The sequence below is a fragment of the Brienomyrus brachyistius genome, chromosome 4 (genome assembly GCF_023856365.1).
Source record: "Brienomyrus brachyistius isolate T26 chromosome 4, BBRACH_0.4, whole genome shotgun sequence".
NCBI lineage: Eukaryota > Metazoa > Chordata > Actinopteri > Osteoglossiformes > Mormyridae > Brienomyrus > Brienomyrus brachyistius.
Window position 1 is genome coordinate 38,498,687 of NC_064536.1, and position 13,494 is coordinate 38,512,180.

At 43.2% G+C, this 13,494-nt stretch overlaps 1 protein-coding gene across 4 annotated transcripts in view; it reads left to right on the top strand.

The window, feature by feature from the left end:
- The window catches only part of LOC125740746 (CMRF35-like molecule 1), a 187,563-nt gene extending 175,977 nt beyond the window's left edge, over positions 1–11,586 (top strand). For 2 of the 4 annotated variants that reach the window (XM_049012333.1, XM_049012337.1), the window contains exon 12: positions 11,010–11,586. In XM_049012333.1, the coding sequence (XP_048868290.1) occupies positions 11,010–11,012 (3 nt within the window). In that variant the 3' untranslated portion in view covers positions 11,013–11,586. Of the gene's footprint in view, positions 1–10,605; positions 10,696–11,009 lie in introns of all 4 variants that reach the window. The other 2 variants (XM_049012334.1, XM_049012338.1) reach the window with 2 other exon arrangements.
- The last annotated feature ends 1,908 nt before the right edge of the window (positions 11,587–13,494 follow it).

The window sequence follows — 13,494 nt, forward strand, 5'->3', positions numbered from 1 at the left end:
GGGGTTGTCTCATTGTTGCCCCTCTAGTTCACCTGTTGATAATTTCATTAACACCAAATCAGCTGAAACTGATTGCCAACCCCCTCTGCTACTTAACTGAACAGATCAATATGCCAGAAGTTTAATAGACTTGATGCTATACTCTGATTAAAAAGTGTTCCTTAAATTTTTTTGAGCAGTGTATTTTAATGGTGGGGGTGTGTTTCAATACTAGTCCTGTCTTTGTATGATGGGTATTATGTTTGGAAAGGTATTAGGAGAGCTGTGACACTCTCTGCTGTGCAGATTCTGAAATTGCCCACTCTGCTGTAGGCCAAAGGTGCTGGATGTATATTTGCATAGCATGACATTGTACTGTCTTTGAATTAATGGTTTTCTGTTCTTTTTGATCCACCCCAATGGTATTGAATATGACAAGAGAACAGAAACCCCAGATAGACCTAAATAACTTTTGCAAACTCCAGGCATGCAAATGGATCTTGGTGGGATCTGCTCTTGTTTGCTAGCCTGTGGATGGGTCAAAGGGTTTAACCTCCCTGTGTGGGCTTTTGTGGTTTGGGTAGAGTAGAATATGATGGTTGGGGGGAAATAGTGCAGAGGACAGATTATTCTGTTTTTCATCCTGGCTTAGTTCCCTTGAGGAAAAACATCAGGACCTGATAAACTTTACACATTGAAGAGAACCCATCCAGTTTTCTTTGGTGCTACACATGTAAGGACTAGCCCCAACATGCGGGACCATGAGCCTTGTGTTCTCCAAAATGGGGGATTATTAGACAGTGTTAGCTAGCCAAGACAAACCCAGTTTTCCTTATAAGGGGTTGTAGCAGCCAATAAGCCCATAAGTCTCGTTAATGTAATACCTGCCAGTAGCTTAATATTTTTTTCATATTTAAAAAAGCCTATGTCTGTCCTATGTTCATATGGCAAAATGGTAGGCCTAGTCTTTACCTTTTATAAATCCTCATGGTTCCACTAAACACTCCAAGTATTATATAAACAAAGTATAATTACTTACAGCAGGGGTACTCAGTTGGTAGATTTTGAATTTAATACGAACTGCACTACCAATCCATCCCAATGGCCCCCACCCCCCATGACAAAGCACCCTCTGGTCGGTGAAATCTACACATGAGGAATTTGGGCCTTGAGAGAAAAATAATTTAGCTGACTTAGAGGTACTGTGACGTGTGAATAAAATCTTTATTTACATGACCGTGTTCCCCACAGGTGCTGACAGTGTGTACACAGCAAGATGGCTGCCTGTACTGAGTGGAGGATCTGTCACCATCCCATGTTTCTATGGTGACAGATATAAAACACATGTGAAATACTGGTGCAGAGGGAAAGATTGGAGGTCATGTACTCCCATAGTACACACTGACTCTCCACAGGAGGATAAAGTGTCAATCAGAGATGATCCTGACCAGGGAGTCTTCACTGTGACCATCAACAACCTGACAACTGCGGACTCTGACACCTACTCATGTGGTGTGAAGATCAGTGGTGGTTCAGATGTTACAGCAAGGGTTTACCTGTCAGTCACTGATGGTAAGATGCCTGTACAAAACATCTGATGACACCATTTTGATGCACATACAGTATCTCTAATTAAGTAAAAATACAGATTGTTGTATGAACTGTTGTATATTGTATGATTCTTAAACATTCAGAATAAATATTTTAAAATAGGAATGAATTGGACAGTGAAAAAAACATAAAGGAATATAAAAATAAATGTTTTCTTGATTTTTTGGTGATGGTTAGAATATGTTAATTAGAGTAACAATAAACTATTCATGTAGATCAGGGTTCAAATAGAGTGGAAGCTGCTTATAGTGATCACGGCTATAGCGATCAACTGCTCAAATGGACCAAATAGCTTGGGGTAGATTAAGTAATGTTTAAATAACATGAATTCACTTATAGTATTCATGTGGTCTGCTTGCAGAGTTGGGTCTTTTTCAACGTGACAACATATGGAAAAAATTAAAACTGCAGTGATTTTTTATTTTTTACTCTATTTTGATCATCCTATTTTGCCTTGCGGTAACTCGTCTGCTTCTGGGTAGCTGCCTGATGTTACTACGGCGTGCACAGAAATCATTAATGGAAAAAGAAAGTCATTTTCAAAAAGCTTCTGATAAGCCACCAAAAATGAGCCACAAGAATGCAGTAGCAAAACTACAATAAGCGCTTTGAGACAAGGGAATGTTGTGAAAATGCATTGTATAAATAAAATTGAATTGAATATTATGTACAGTACTGACCTGTATTATAGCGTATTTGTATATACACAGTTTAGTCATTTCATTTGTACAGTAGTCGGCCCTCCTTTATCGCGGTTAATCAGTTCCAGACTCTACCGCGATAAGTGAATTTCCGCAAAGTAGGATTCTTTATTTATAAATAGAATATTTTCGTAGTTAGAGCACAGAAAACATGTTTACGACCTTCTATATATGGTTTTTAACATTATTAGACATGAAATAACACCCTTTAGTCAGCATTACTGTTATGATTGCTGAACATGGAAGCAGGAACGGGGAGATGAGGAATCAGGATTGAAGGGTTTATTTGGAATCACTCCAAATGCAGGACACATGAACATGTAACATCAAAAACGTCAATGAGAGACCTGGGGTTACAGACTCTGACGTGGACTTAAATACACCAGATGGATAAAACTGACAGGGAACAGCTGGTAACCATCGGGGCTGCACACTTGGTTAATAAGGGGGCGTGGCACACAAGAGGATCTTACAGTCATGTCATGACAATTACACTCCTATTACCCAACATATTAGACAAAATAAGAGAAAAAAAGACATATTAGATGTTACAAATATCATATTATTATTATTGTACATTTAATTATGAGGAGCAAAGATGCTTACGATACTTAGAGATGTATCATTTTCACTGTCTCGATCAAGTTTTTAATAAACAAAAAACCGCGACAGAGTGAAGTCGAAGCGCGAAGTGGCGAGGGACGACTGTACTGTAATTTGAAATGCGTTTCATACAGCTGTACTGTATCTTGAAACTGTCAATAAAATTAAGTAAATTGCAATAGTGTCCATTTTATTACCTTATATTTATGTAATAATATCGCCCAGACAGACATGATCACGCTAAGTGGTTTCCACTGTATATTTAGTTCCGGATGATGAATGATACCTGGGAGAAGTAACAGTGTCAGTTTAAATGGGCTACTTCAAGGGGCTAAAAAAGTAATATGTTAAGAAATGTCCTTTGGTTGAAATTTAAAGATAAATTACACTGAAAAGAATAAACATATAAATTATCATACTGTAAAAGAGCATCGGCTTGACTGTGTTATAATTAATGTATAAACATTTTTTAATGACAAATTAGCCAGCAAAGGAGGTATTTGCATCCTAAATGGTCAGTAATTTTTTCTTAATCTTTACAAATACAACAATAAGAAATACAAATTTTAATCAAAATAAGTTTTAATAGTTCTACAATGTGAAGTACTGTAACCTACAGTGGACTGCTGCTGACTCTTTAATAATATGTGTATAAATGATGTAAGTGGGAGTGAGAGTTAATCAGCTTGGTAAATTTCATACTGTCCCTGCAGGTGTGTCCACAATGAGCTTGGTGCCTGTACAGAGAGGAGGATCTGTCACCATCCCATGTTTCTATGACAACAGATATAAAACACATGTGAAATACTGGTGCAAAGGGCATAATATGGATTCATGTACTCCCTTAGTACACACTGACTCTCCACAGGAGGGTAAAGTGTCAATCAGAGATGATCCTGACCAGCGAATCTTCACTGTGACCATCAACAATCTGACAGACGGGGACTCTGACACCTACTGGTGTGATGTGGAGATCAGTGGAGGTTCAGCTGTTTCGGTACCTGTTTACCTCTCGGTCACTGATGGTAAGATGTTTGTACTGCTGACTGTAGCCAATGAGATGCACAATATGTAACATTCAGCCAGAAAGGATGGACATAAACACTAAATAAAATAATATTTGAGAAAACATAATATTTTAATATTTTAGAATGTTATTAGTATGGAATAGGTTCCACATTTTGATTTTGTTCAATATAATGAATGAGACCTGGGAGAATTTCGGGGGAAAAATAACAAGTAATATCCTAAGAAATGTCCATTTCTTTGACAAATATTAATATAAACATGCTCTACCTGGTTCATATGCATGAATATTTTACAGCTGTGTAACTACAGTAACACGGTGTCTTTTATTTGTCCCTAATTTGTATGTTCAGGTTCCTCAGGGCTGTCAGTGGACAAACAGGAGGTGACAGGTGTGGAAGGAGACAGTATCAGTGTTCAGTGTCGGTATGGATATGATAAAAGACGGGTGTTGTGGTGTAAAATTGGGGGCTCCTGTGCATCAGAGAGATCTGGGAGTTTGGATGGGAGGCATGTCCTGATCAGGGATGACACAGAAAATAAAACCTTCATTGTGACAATGAATGTGCTGGAGAGGAAGGACACTGGCTGGTACTGGTGTGCTGATGGAGTCTGGCAGATTCCAATTCGTATTACCATCAAATGTAAGTAATTAATTTAAATCTGGCTGTGAATCATTTATGCTTCAGTTCAAATAGATAAATGTAAAAATTGGACCTAAGAGTTTCACTTATGAAGGAGGGGCTGCGTTTGCTAGAATACTGCCAGCAAGCACCACAGTGAAGAGAATCACTCAGCTGAAATTACAGCAAACCTTAAGAGCATGAACATACATATTATTATCTGATTTTTTAGATATCTAAATGAATCACTACCAATTCCCCCATTTATCAGCTGCTGCTGTTCTAGGATATCCATTGGCATTTTAGTTTCTGGGTCTGTTTGAATGTACAGAAAGATCTTTATTGACAGGCCTTTTGTAAAAAAATCACAATCCTTTCTCCTGTTTCCACTGCTGTCCTTTTCTCTGCACATGATGGAGATGGAGGGAATAATAAAATCCTGAGGTAAGCATTCAGCAGCATTTACAGCAGAGTGAGGATCCAGCTAGCAGCATTTACCTGGTCACACAGTAATAGGAAACTGTCATTATCCATCCATCCATCCATCAATCATCTATCACTTTTCTGGGTCGGGTCGCAGGGGCAGCAGTCTAAGCAGGGAAACCCAGACTTCCCTCTCCACGGCCACTTCATCCAGCTCCTCTGAGGGAATTCCGAGGCGTTCCCAGGGCAGACAGGAGACATAGTCTCTCCAGTGTGTTCTGGGTCTTCCCCGGGGCCTCCTCCCAGTGGGACATGCCCGGAACACCTCACCAGGGAGGCATCCAGGAGGCATCCTGACCAGATGCCCGAACCACCTCATCTGGGTCCCTCCCGAATGACCGAGCTCCTCACCCTATCTCTAAGGGAGAGCCCACCCACCATGTGGAGGAAACCCATTTCGGCTGCTTGCATTCGCAACCTCGTTCTTTGGGTCACTACCCATAGCTCGTGACCATAGGTAAGGGTAGGAACGTAGATCGACTGGTAAATCGAGAGCTTTGCATTTTGGCTCAGCTCTTTCTTCACCATGACAGACTGATACAGCGTCCGCATTACTGCTGACACTACACCAGTCCACCTGTTGATGTCCCGCTCCATCCTTCTCTCACTCGTGAACAAGACCCCAAGATACTTAAACTCCTCCACTTGAGGAAGGACCTCCTCCCCGACCTGGAGAGAGCACTCCACCCTTTTCCTGCTGAGGACCATGGTCTCGGATTTGGAGGTGCTGATTTTCATCCCAGCCGCTTCACATTTGGCTGCAAACTGCACTAGTGAGAGCCGAAGGCCACGGTCTGATGAGGCCAACAGCACCACATCATCTGCAAAAAGCAGAGATATAATCCTGAGGTCACCAACCCAGACACCCTCTATGCCACGGCTGCGCCTAGAAATTCTGTCCATAAAAGTTATAAATAGAATCGATGACAAAGGGCAGCCCTGGTGGAGTCCAACCCTCACTGACTTAATGCCGACAATGCGGACCAAGCTCTGACACCGGTTGTACAGGGACCAAACAGCCCCTATAAGGCAGCCCGGCACCCCATACTCCCGGAGCACCCCCCACAGGACTCCCCGAGGGACACAGTCGAATGCCTTCTCCAAGTCCACAAAGCACATGTAGACTAGTTGGGCAAACTCCCACGCACCCTCCAGGACCCTGCTGAGAGTATATAGCTAGTCCATTGTTCCACGGCCAGGGTGAAAACCACACTGCTCCTCCTGAATCTGAGGTTCGACAATCCGGCGGACCCTCCTCTCCAGCACCCCTGAATAGACTTTACCATGGAGGCTGAGGAGTGTGATCCTTCTATAGTTGGAGCACACCCTCCGTTCCCCCTTCTTGAAGAGGGGGACCACCACCTCGGTCTGCCAGTCCAGAGGCACCGCCCCCGATGTCCACACGATGTTGCAGATGTGTGTCAACCAAGACAGCCCTGCAACATCCAGAGCCTTGAGGAAATCCAGGCGGATCTCATCCACCTCTGGGCCCAGCCACTGAGGAACTTTTAACCACCTCATCAACCTCCGCTCCAGAGATAGGTGAGTCCACTCCCAAGTCCCCAGACTCTGCTTCCTCATTGGAAGGCATGTCAGTGGGATTGAGGAGGTCTTCGAAGTATTCTTTCCACCGACCCACAACGTCCCGAGCTGAGGTCAGCAGCGCACCATCCCCACCATAAACAGTGTTGATGTTGCACCACTTTCCCACCCTGAGCCACCGGATGGTGGACCAGAATCTCCTCGAAGCCATCTGGAAGTCTTTCTCCATGGCCTCGTCTAACTCATCCCATACCCGAGTTTTTGCCTCAGCAGCTGTCGAAGCCGCGTTCCGCTTGGCCCTCCGATACTCATCAGCTGCCTCCGGAGTCCCACAGGCCATTCTACCAGACGTTCCCAGCAGACTCACACTACATACTGTATATGCTTGTGTCTGCCAGGTCTGAACGACTTCTTCCCCCACCAGCGGAGTCAACCCACCACTAGGTGGTGATCAGTTGACAGTTCCGCCACCTCTCCTCACCCAAGTGTCCAATACATGCGGCTGCAATTCCGATGACTTGACCACAAAGTCGATCATTGAACTGCGGCCTAGGGTGTCCCAATGCCAAGTGCACATATGGAGGCCCATATGCTTGAACATGGTGTTCATTATGGACAATCCGTGACAAGCACAGAAGTCAAATTAAAAAACACCACTGGGGTTCAGAACAAGGGGGGGCGTTCCTTCCAATCACACCCCTCCAGGTCTCACTGTCATTGCCCATATGAGCATTGAAGTCCCCCAGCAGAACAAGAGAGTCCCCAGGAGGAGCGCTCTCCAACATCCCTTCCAAGGACTCCAAAAAGGGTGGGTATTCTGAACTGCTGTTTGATGCATACGCGCAAATAACAGTCAGGACCCATTCTCCAACCCGAAGGCAAAGGGAGGCTACCCTGTCCCTAGAGCTAGCTTCTGCAGCCAAGGATCAGACCGCCAAGGTCCCCACCTTCAGCCACTGCCCAACTCACACTGTACCTGACCCCTTTGGCCCCTCCTACAGTTGGTGAGCCCATTGGAGGGGGGACCCACGTGCCTTCTTTGGGCTGTGCCCGACCAGGCCCCATGGGTGCAGGCCTGGCCACCAGGTGTTCACCATTGAGCCCCACCACCAGGCCTGGCTCCGGGGGGAGGGGGGGGGGGGGGGGGGGCTGGTGTTTTGGCTCCGGGCAACGGAAAACGTGGATCTATTTTTTATTTTTTTATCATAAGTGGTCTGATGAGCCACACTTTGTCTGGTTCCTCATCCAGGACCTGTTTGCCTTGGGTGACTCTACCAGAGGCATAAAACCCCAGGCAACTTAGCTCCTGGGATCCCTGGAACATGCAAACCCCTCCACCACGATAAGGTGTCAGCTCCAGGAGAGGAAACTACCATTATATTTATGAGAATTAGGATATTACTTTTCATTTTTTTCTTAATCATAGGCATGGTGGTGCAGTGGTTAGTGCTGCTGCCTGACTGCTTGAAGGTCCTGGGTTTCTACCCCGGGCTGGGCGTGGGACCTTTCTGTGTGGAGTTTGCATGCTGTTCTTGTGAGTATCTGCCAGGGGCTCCAGTTTCCTCCAACAGTCCAAAATTGTGCAAGGCAGGTTAATTGACAACTCTCAGTTGGCCCCATAATTGGTTGAGTGTGTGCACCCTGCAGTGTGTTGGTGACTCTCCAGGGTTGGTTCCTGCCTGCGCCCATTGTTCCCAGAATAGGCTCCGGTCCCACCTGCGACTCCAGTTGGGATTTAGCAGTTTTGATGATAAATGGATGGATATAATAAACATGAGATGACATCCAATCCAGGGTGAGCCCCTGCCTTTTGTTTTATGCTACTGGGGAATGACTGCAGGCCTGTTTGTTTAGATGGACGGATGGATTGATGGATGGATTTTACAAAACAGTCTTGTAATAATCATATTAAAACTGGCAAAAAAAAGTAATCAAGATATTTTCATGCTGATTGTTAATGTCTCCTGTTCCTCACATGTATCCTGTGTAATAGTACAGTTGAGGCTGAACCATGTTGCTTTAAAGCATGTAAGACTTTACTGTTCACATCCACCCTCTTATTCAGCTCTTTGGTCCAGCTGGCTCTGTATGTAGGACTGGGCTTATTGGTGCTGCTGTTGATCATCATCATCACATGGAAAGTGTGGGACAAACACAGTGAGTATCTGCTGATGCAGACGGTGTATAAGTGACCTGACTGTCTGAGCAGTGATGCATGTCCCTCTGCACTCCTGTAAGCAGCAGCTACTTCATGCTTTTATCCTTTTCCAAAGCCAGCTGGACAGGGACACAGACAGCAGCATTCAGACACACAGGTCTATGTGTAACAAAGTTGTTTTGATATGTATAATTACTCAAAATTCCTTATTTATTAAAATCCTGGTAAAATAAATAGGAGAGGGAGTAAGGAGAATTCCCAGAAGGCCCTGCTTCATGGTGCCTCCCACTGGTTAAAAGGGGGCGTGACGTGTTTCCTCTTCCTCTTTCCCTGTCTCTTCGAGGAAGAGGTAACATGGCTCTCTCATTAACCCAATTAAATAGAAAATAATCCTTTTATTATTATATAAAATTCCTGTAATAAAAGTTTAAGCATATCATTATTAATATATATCAAGCAATATTTTAATGTATGAACTTCATTTGGTTTGTGTTTTTCTTTTTATTGTCGGGGTGCACATGGGCAGAATGTTGAGCTGCTACATGCTGCTGGGGAATTAATGCTTTGCTCTTCATTACCAGGTATGTTTTGTTTGTTTTATTTTTTTTATATATTGATGTATATTTTTTTTCATTTTGTCCTCTTTCCCTGTCTCTTCGAGGAAGAGAATGTTGAGCTGCTACATGCTGCTGGGGAATTAATGCTTTGCTCTTCATTACCAGAGGAAAAGACACGTGCCAATAAAGGGACGTCGGATCCCGAGTCCAGAGGAAGCCACGCGGTGTCGTCTCTCCCTCTCCCGCACCCACACACCACACACAACAAAAAAAATACACAACGCAGAGTGAGAGCATCAGCTCTCGGACTTTAACCGGGACTATGTTTTAACTGGACTCGCTTGGCGCGATCGGGCCGTAAACAAAGACCCAAACGAGACCGGTTACATATGCAGTGACATTAAAATATAAAACGTGGTCACGACCCTTCGGAAAAGGAATAACAGTGCAGAGCTAAAATCCATTATAGTACAAACAGGACATCAGAGGACAACAGCCTTGAAAGAGCCTTTCCTCCATGATCCTGCAGACTTTCCTCTGACCTCCTGAGTCTGTGTCCACCCAGCTGAGCTTATAAAACCCTAAACGAGTTAGTTACTCCAACCAAGGCTGGCTGGGATTCACTGACTGGTTACCTGCAAACGCAGGCTGGTAGTCAGTTGTTATGTATCAGTTAAGAGCAGAGAAATAATTTTCTATTTATTTTTTCTTCTTTTCTTTATTTGTAGCAAAAAAAATGGCCAGGAATCAAAATCCAGGAGGGACAGTAAGTTCAGCTTTAATATGAGAAGAAAATCTAGAAGATTCTGTAGATTTTTGTCTTATAAGAGAGAAAAAAATAGAAATATCTGTAAAGATACAGATCATTATCCGATACAGTACATCACATTATTACCAAATTCACTAACAATGACGTTTGATTGCTGTCAGTTAAAGAATGGACAGGTGGATACATAATCATAATGTTCCTCTCTCAGACCTCTGAGGAGCCTGGTGCTGATGTCACCTACAGCTCCATTGTCCTGCGAGACCCAGAGGTAAGATAGTTTCATGTAAATCAGTGTTTGGTTCAGACATAGGACCAGTATCACACTGAGAGTGACACATATATCAATAATATACTGACTGGGCAGGTACATCTACACCTCAGCTGATCTCTCAGATCCATGTGTATCAGAATTAGCTGTAATGTACCAAGAAGTACTATGATACCCCTGATATTTCACAGTGACTCCGATTGGAGGTTTGGGAGTTCATGGATTTGTGGTTTCTGTACAAAGGTTGGTCTTGTACCTCCACTGTAAGCAGCTACATACTCTCAGCAGGTGTCCTCAGGATGTTCTTCACACTGTCCTGCTGTGAACCCAGCCAGCGACGTGATCTACAGCTCAGTCACCCTGAAGCACAGAGAGGTGAGTTTGGACAATCTGCTCTAACATGAGCTGTGATACATTTAGTCTGTATGATGCTGCACATGTGTCATATGTTTCCATTAATTATGTGTACAGCCACGATTCCAACAACATACATGCAGCTCATTTGACTTGAAATTTTTGCCAGATGAAAGTGAACTAAAGAGTTTTCCCTTATTCATCTATCACTCTGGTTCACCTCCTGTTCCTGTAGCAGTAACATTAACACACCAAACTCTCTGAAATGCTAAGGAAGGTGTTAGTGCCTCAGAAACCAAAATGATGTTAATGCTTATCTGTTATTCCTTGTCCAGTAGGGGGCAGCAACACAGAGAGGCTCCTCTACATGTGGGGAGCTGCTGCCCAGGATGAGAGCTGTGAGGGACACGCAGACACTCCAGTGATGGGGAGGGAAAATCACCAGAGAGGAGAATCGTACAGTGATGTGAGCTGTATTTAAATGGCATGCAGCACTGTCATGTTACAGTGTGACAGTAAGAATCAGCCAGTGAGAAACAGACATTCATGGCTGCTGTGCATTTGAACCATAATCATGGAACTATTTACTTACTTGTATGTCACTTTGGACAGAACCAACTGGTAAAAATAATACATGTAAATGCAAGGTATTATTGTGGTGGTCTGTTACTTTTCATTCTAATAAATGCAAAAAATATTATAATTCCTAGTTTATTCATTTATAATGTGAAATGTCGAATACCGCAATATACAGTTTTTAAGACAGTATTTGCTAATATCTGATTTTCGCTTGTGCATGTACAGTATGTGCTGATTAGTGAGGTTTAAAGGCTCTGGCTTTAATTTTATGCCCTTTTATGTACTTCACTGCCTCCTGGAGTAACTTTGACAAGGGAGGGTAAAAAAAATGAATGGAAGTAAAAAATACCAAATCTTTTTGCATTATCTTGTAAAACATCTGTGTTGTTTTACAAAACTTTTGCCAGATTTGTGTCTTATTTTTTTGTTCCATTTTTGTTACGTGTCCCATGTGCCCTTAGTAGCTCTGTATGTTTCAGTACTTGCACAGTATCTTTATCTAAGAGGATGTCATGCTTTTGCTTATTGACAATTTAACTGAAAATGCAGAACACAGACAGTGTGGGATATACTAACATAATGTTAATAAAAATGCTTTTCATTGCTCCTGCATGCTGCAGTGATGTCTCAGCGTGTAACACGGACGCCTCATACTTTCAGGGGTTTGGGTTTGAATCCTGCCCCTGGCTGTCAGTGTGCTGTTTGTGTCCCTGGTTTGGGCCCCGTGCTTCCTGGGATGTGCCCCAGGCTGACTGTGACCCCAGCCTGGGCAAGAGGGGGAAAGATAGATGGATGATTTAAAAACATTTAAAACCCATAAAATGGAGGCAGTGAGGTTATGGAGAGTCGGGATGTGAGTGTCAGTCTCCACAGATCTGAGGTCAGCGATACACACATAAGGCTCCTCTGATGCTCCTCTTCATCTTCTTCTTCACTGATGGGCCTCCAGGTGAGGCTCACTTACTCTGGGACAGGCTCTCACTCTCTCTCACATATTTTCAGATAGACTGACAGACAGTAAATGAATCATTTCCATGAGAAAGGGTCTGGAAAGGGTCATGGGGGTCTGGAACCTATCTGGGAAACACCGGGTGTAAGCTTTGTAGCGATTATCTATTATCTATGCACAAACCTGCTAGCAGTATGTCTGGTTCTGGTCCAGGTCTGGTGTTGTGATACAAGTGTAACAGTCAACAAGTATATGGCCCTCGTCACAGATTTTGCTGTTGCCGAATTTTATTGTTGCTCGATTGGCTACTGTTGCAGGTGAAATCTTAGCCATGGGATGCGGATGACTGTACAGATGCTTGCATCTGAGATCAGTTTGGGCTAGACGTTGAAATTGGAAGGTTTGTGGATCCGCTATGAGACGAGTAATGGTATCTACTTCTGAAGAAGTTCTTTTGCACAGTTATGCAAGTACGCTGGGCTCATGCAACATGAGTGACATAAAAACATCTATTAGAGTCTGTGGGAGAGTGATTTTGTAAAAGTGCAGCTATGCATGGGAACTGTTTCAGCAAGTAAATAAACCGCCCTGTGTGAGGGTCGAACTCACAACCTTCAGATTATGAGACTGACGCGCTAACGAGGCTTTCACTGACATAAGTAGCCCTGTTTTGCCAGTGTGCTAACACATCTGGAAGGCAGATGTATAGATTGATGGAGTAATGCTTCTTTCAGTTTCTATAATGCAGCGGGATATTGATGACATGCTGTTCAGCTGGACTATAAGCACCTAACAAATATTGAACTATAGGCATTAATTGAAATGCTATCTCTCTGAGACACATACATATTAGATGTCTATGTCTTTCAAATTGTTTAATACGAATTAATCTGTTTTATAATGTTCACACAAAAAAAAGCTTTTGTGTTCACATTTTACAACCCCAAATCAGAAAAAGTTGGGATGGTATGTAAAATGAAAATCAAACTGAAAACAAAGTCTTTTCATAAAAGAAAATAACATCCTTCTTTTCAAGTTAAATGTTTTTACTATAAAACACATTAAACATATGTTCAACTTCTAACCAAAAAGAAAAGACATGCATACAAGGGTGGGTTGGCTGTGTCTGAATGTGAGCTATCTGTCTCTGGATAAACCTATCCCTGGTCAGTTCACTCTGTACTGATAGAGCCATGTGAGCACAGACACGCCTACACAACCCCTTGATATCATTAGCCAGGATGCAGAGAGACTCATTTGACTCAGTCCCTGCGCCTATTGTTTAACTGAGA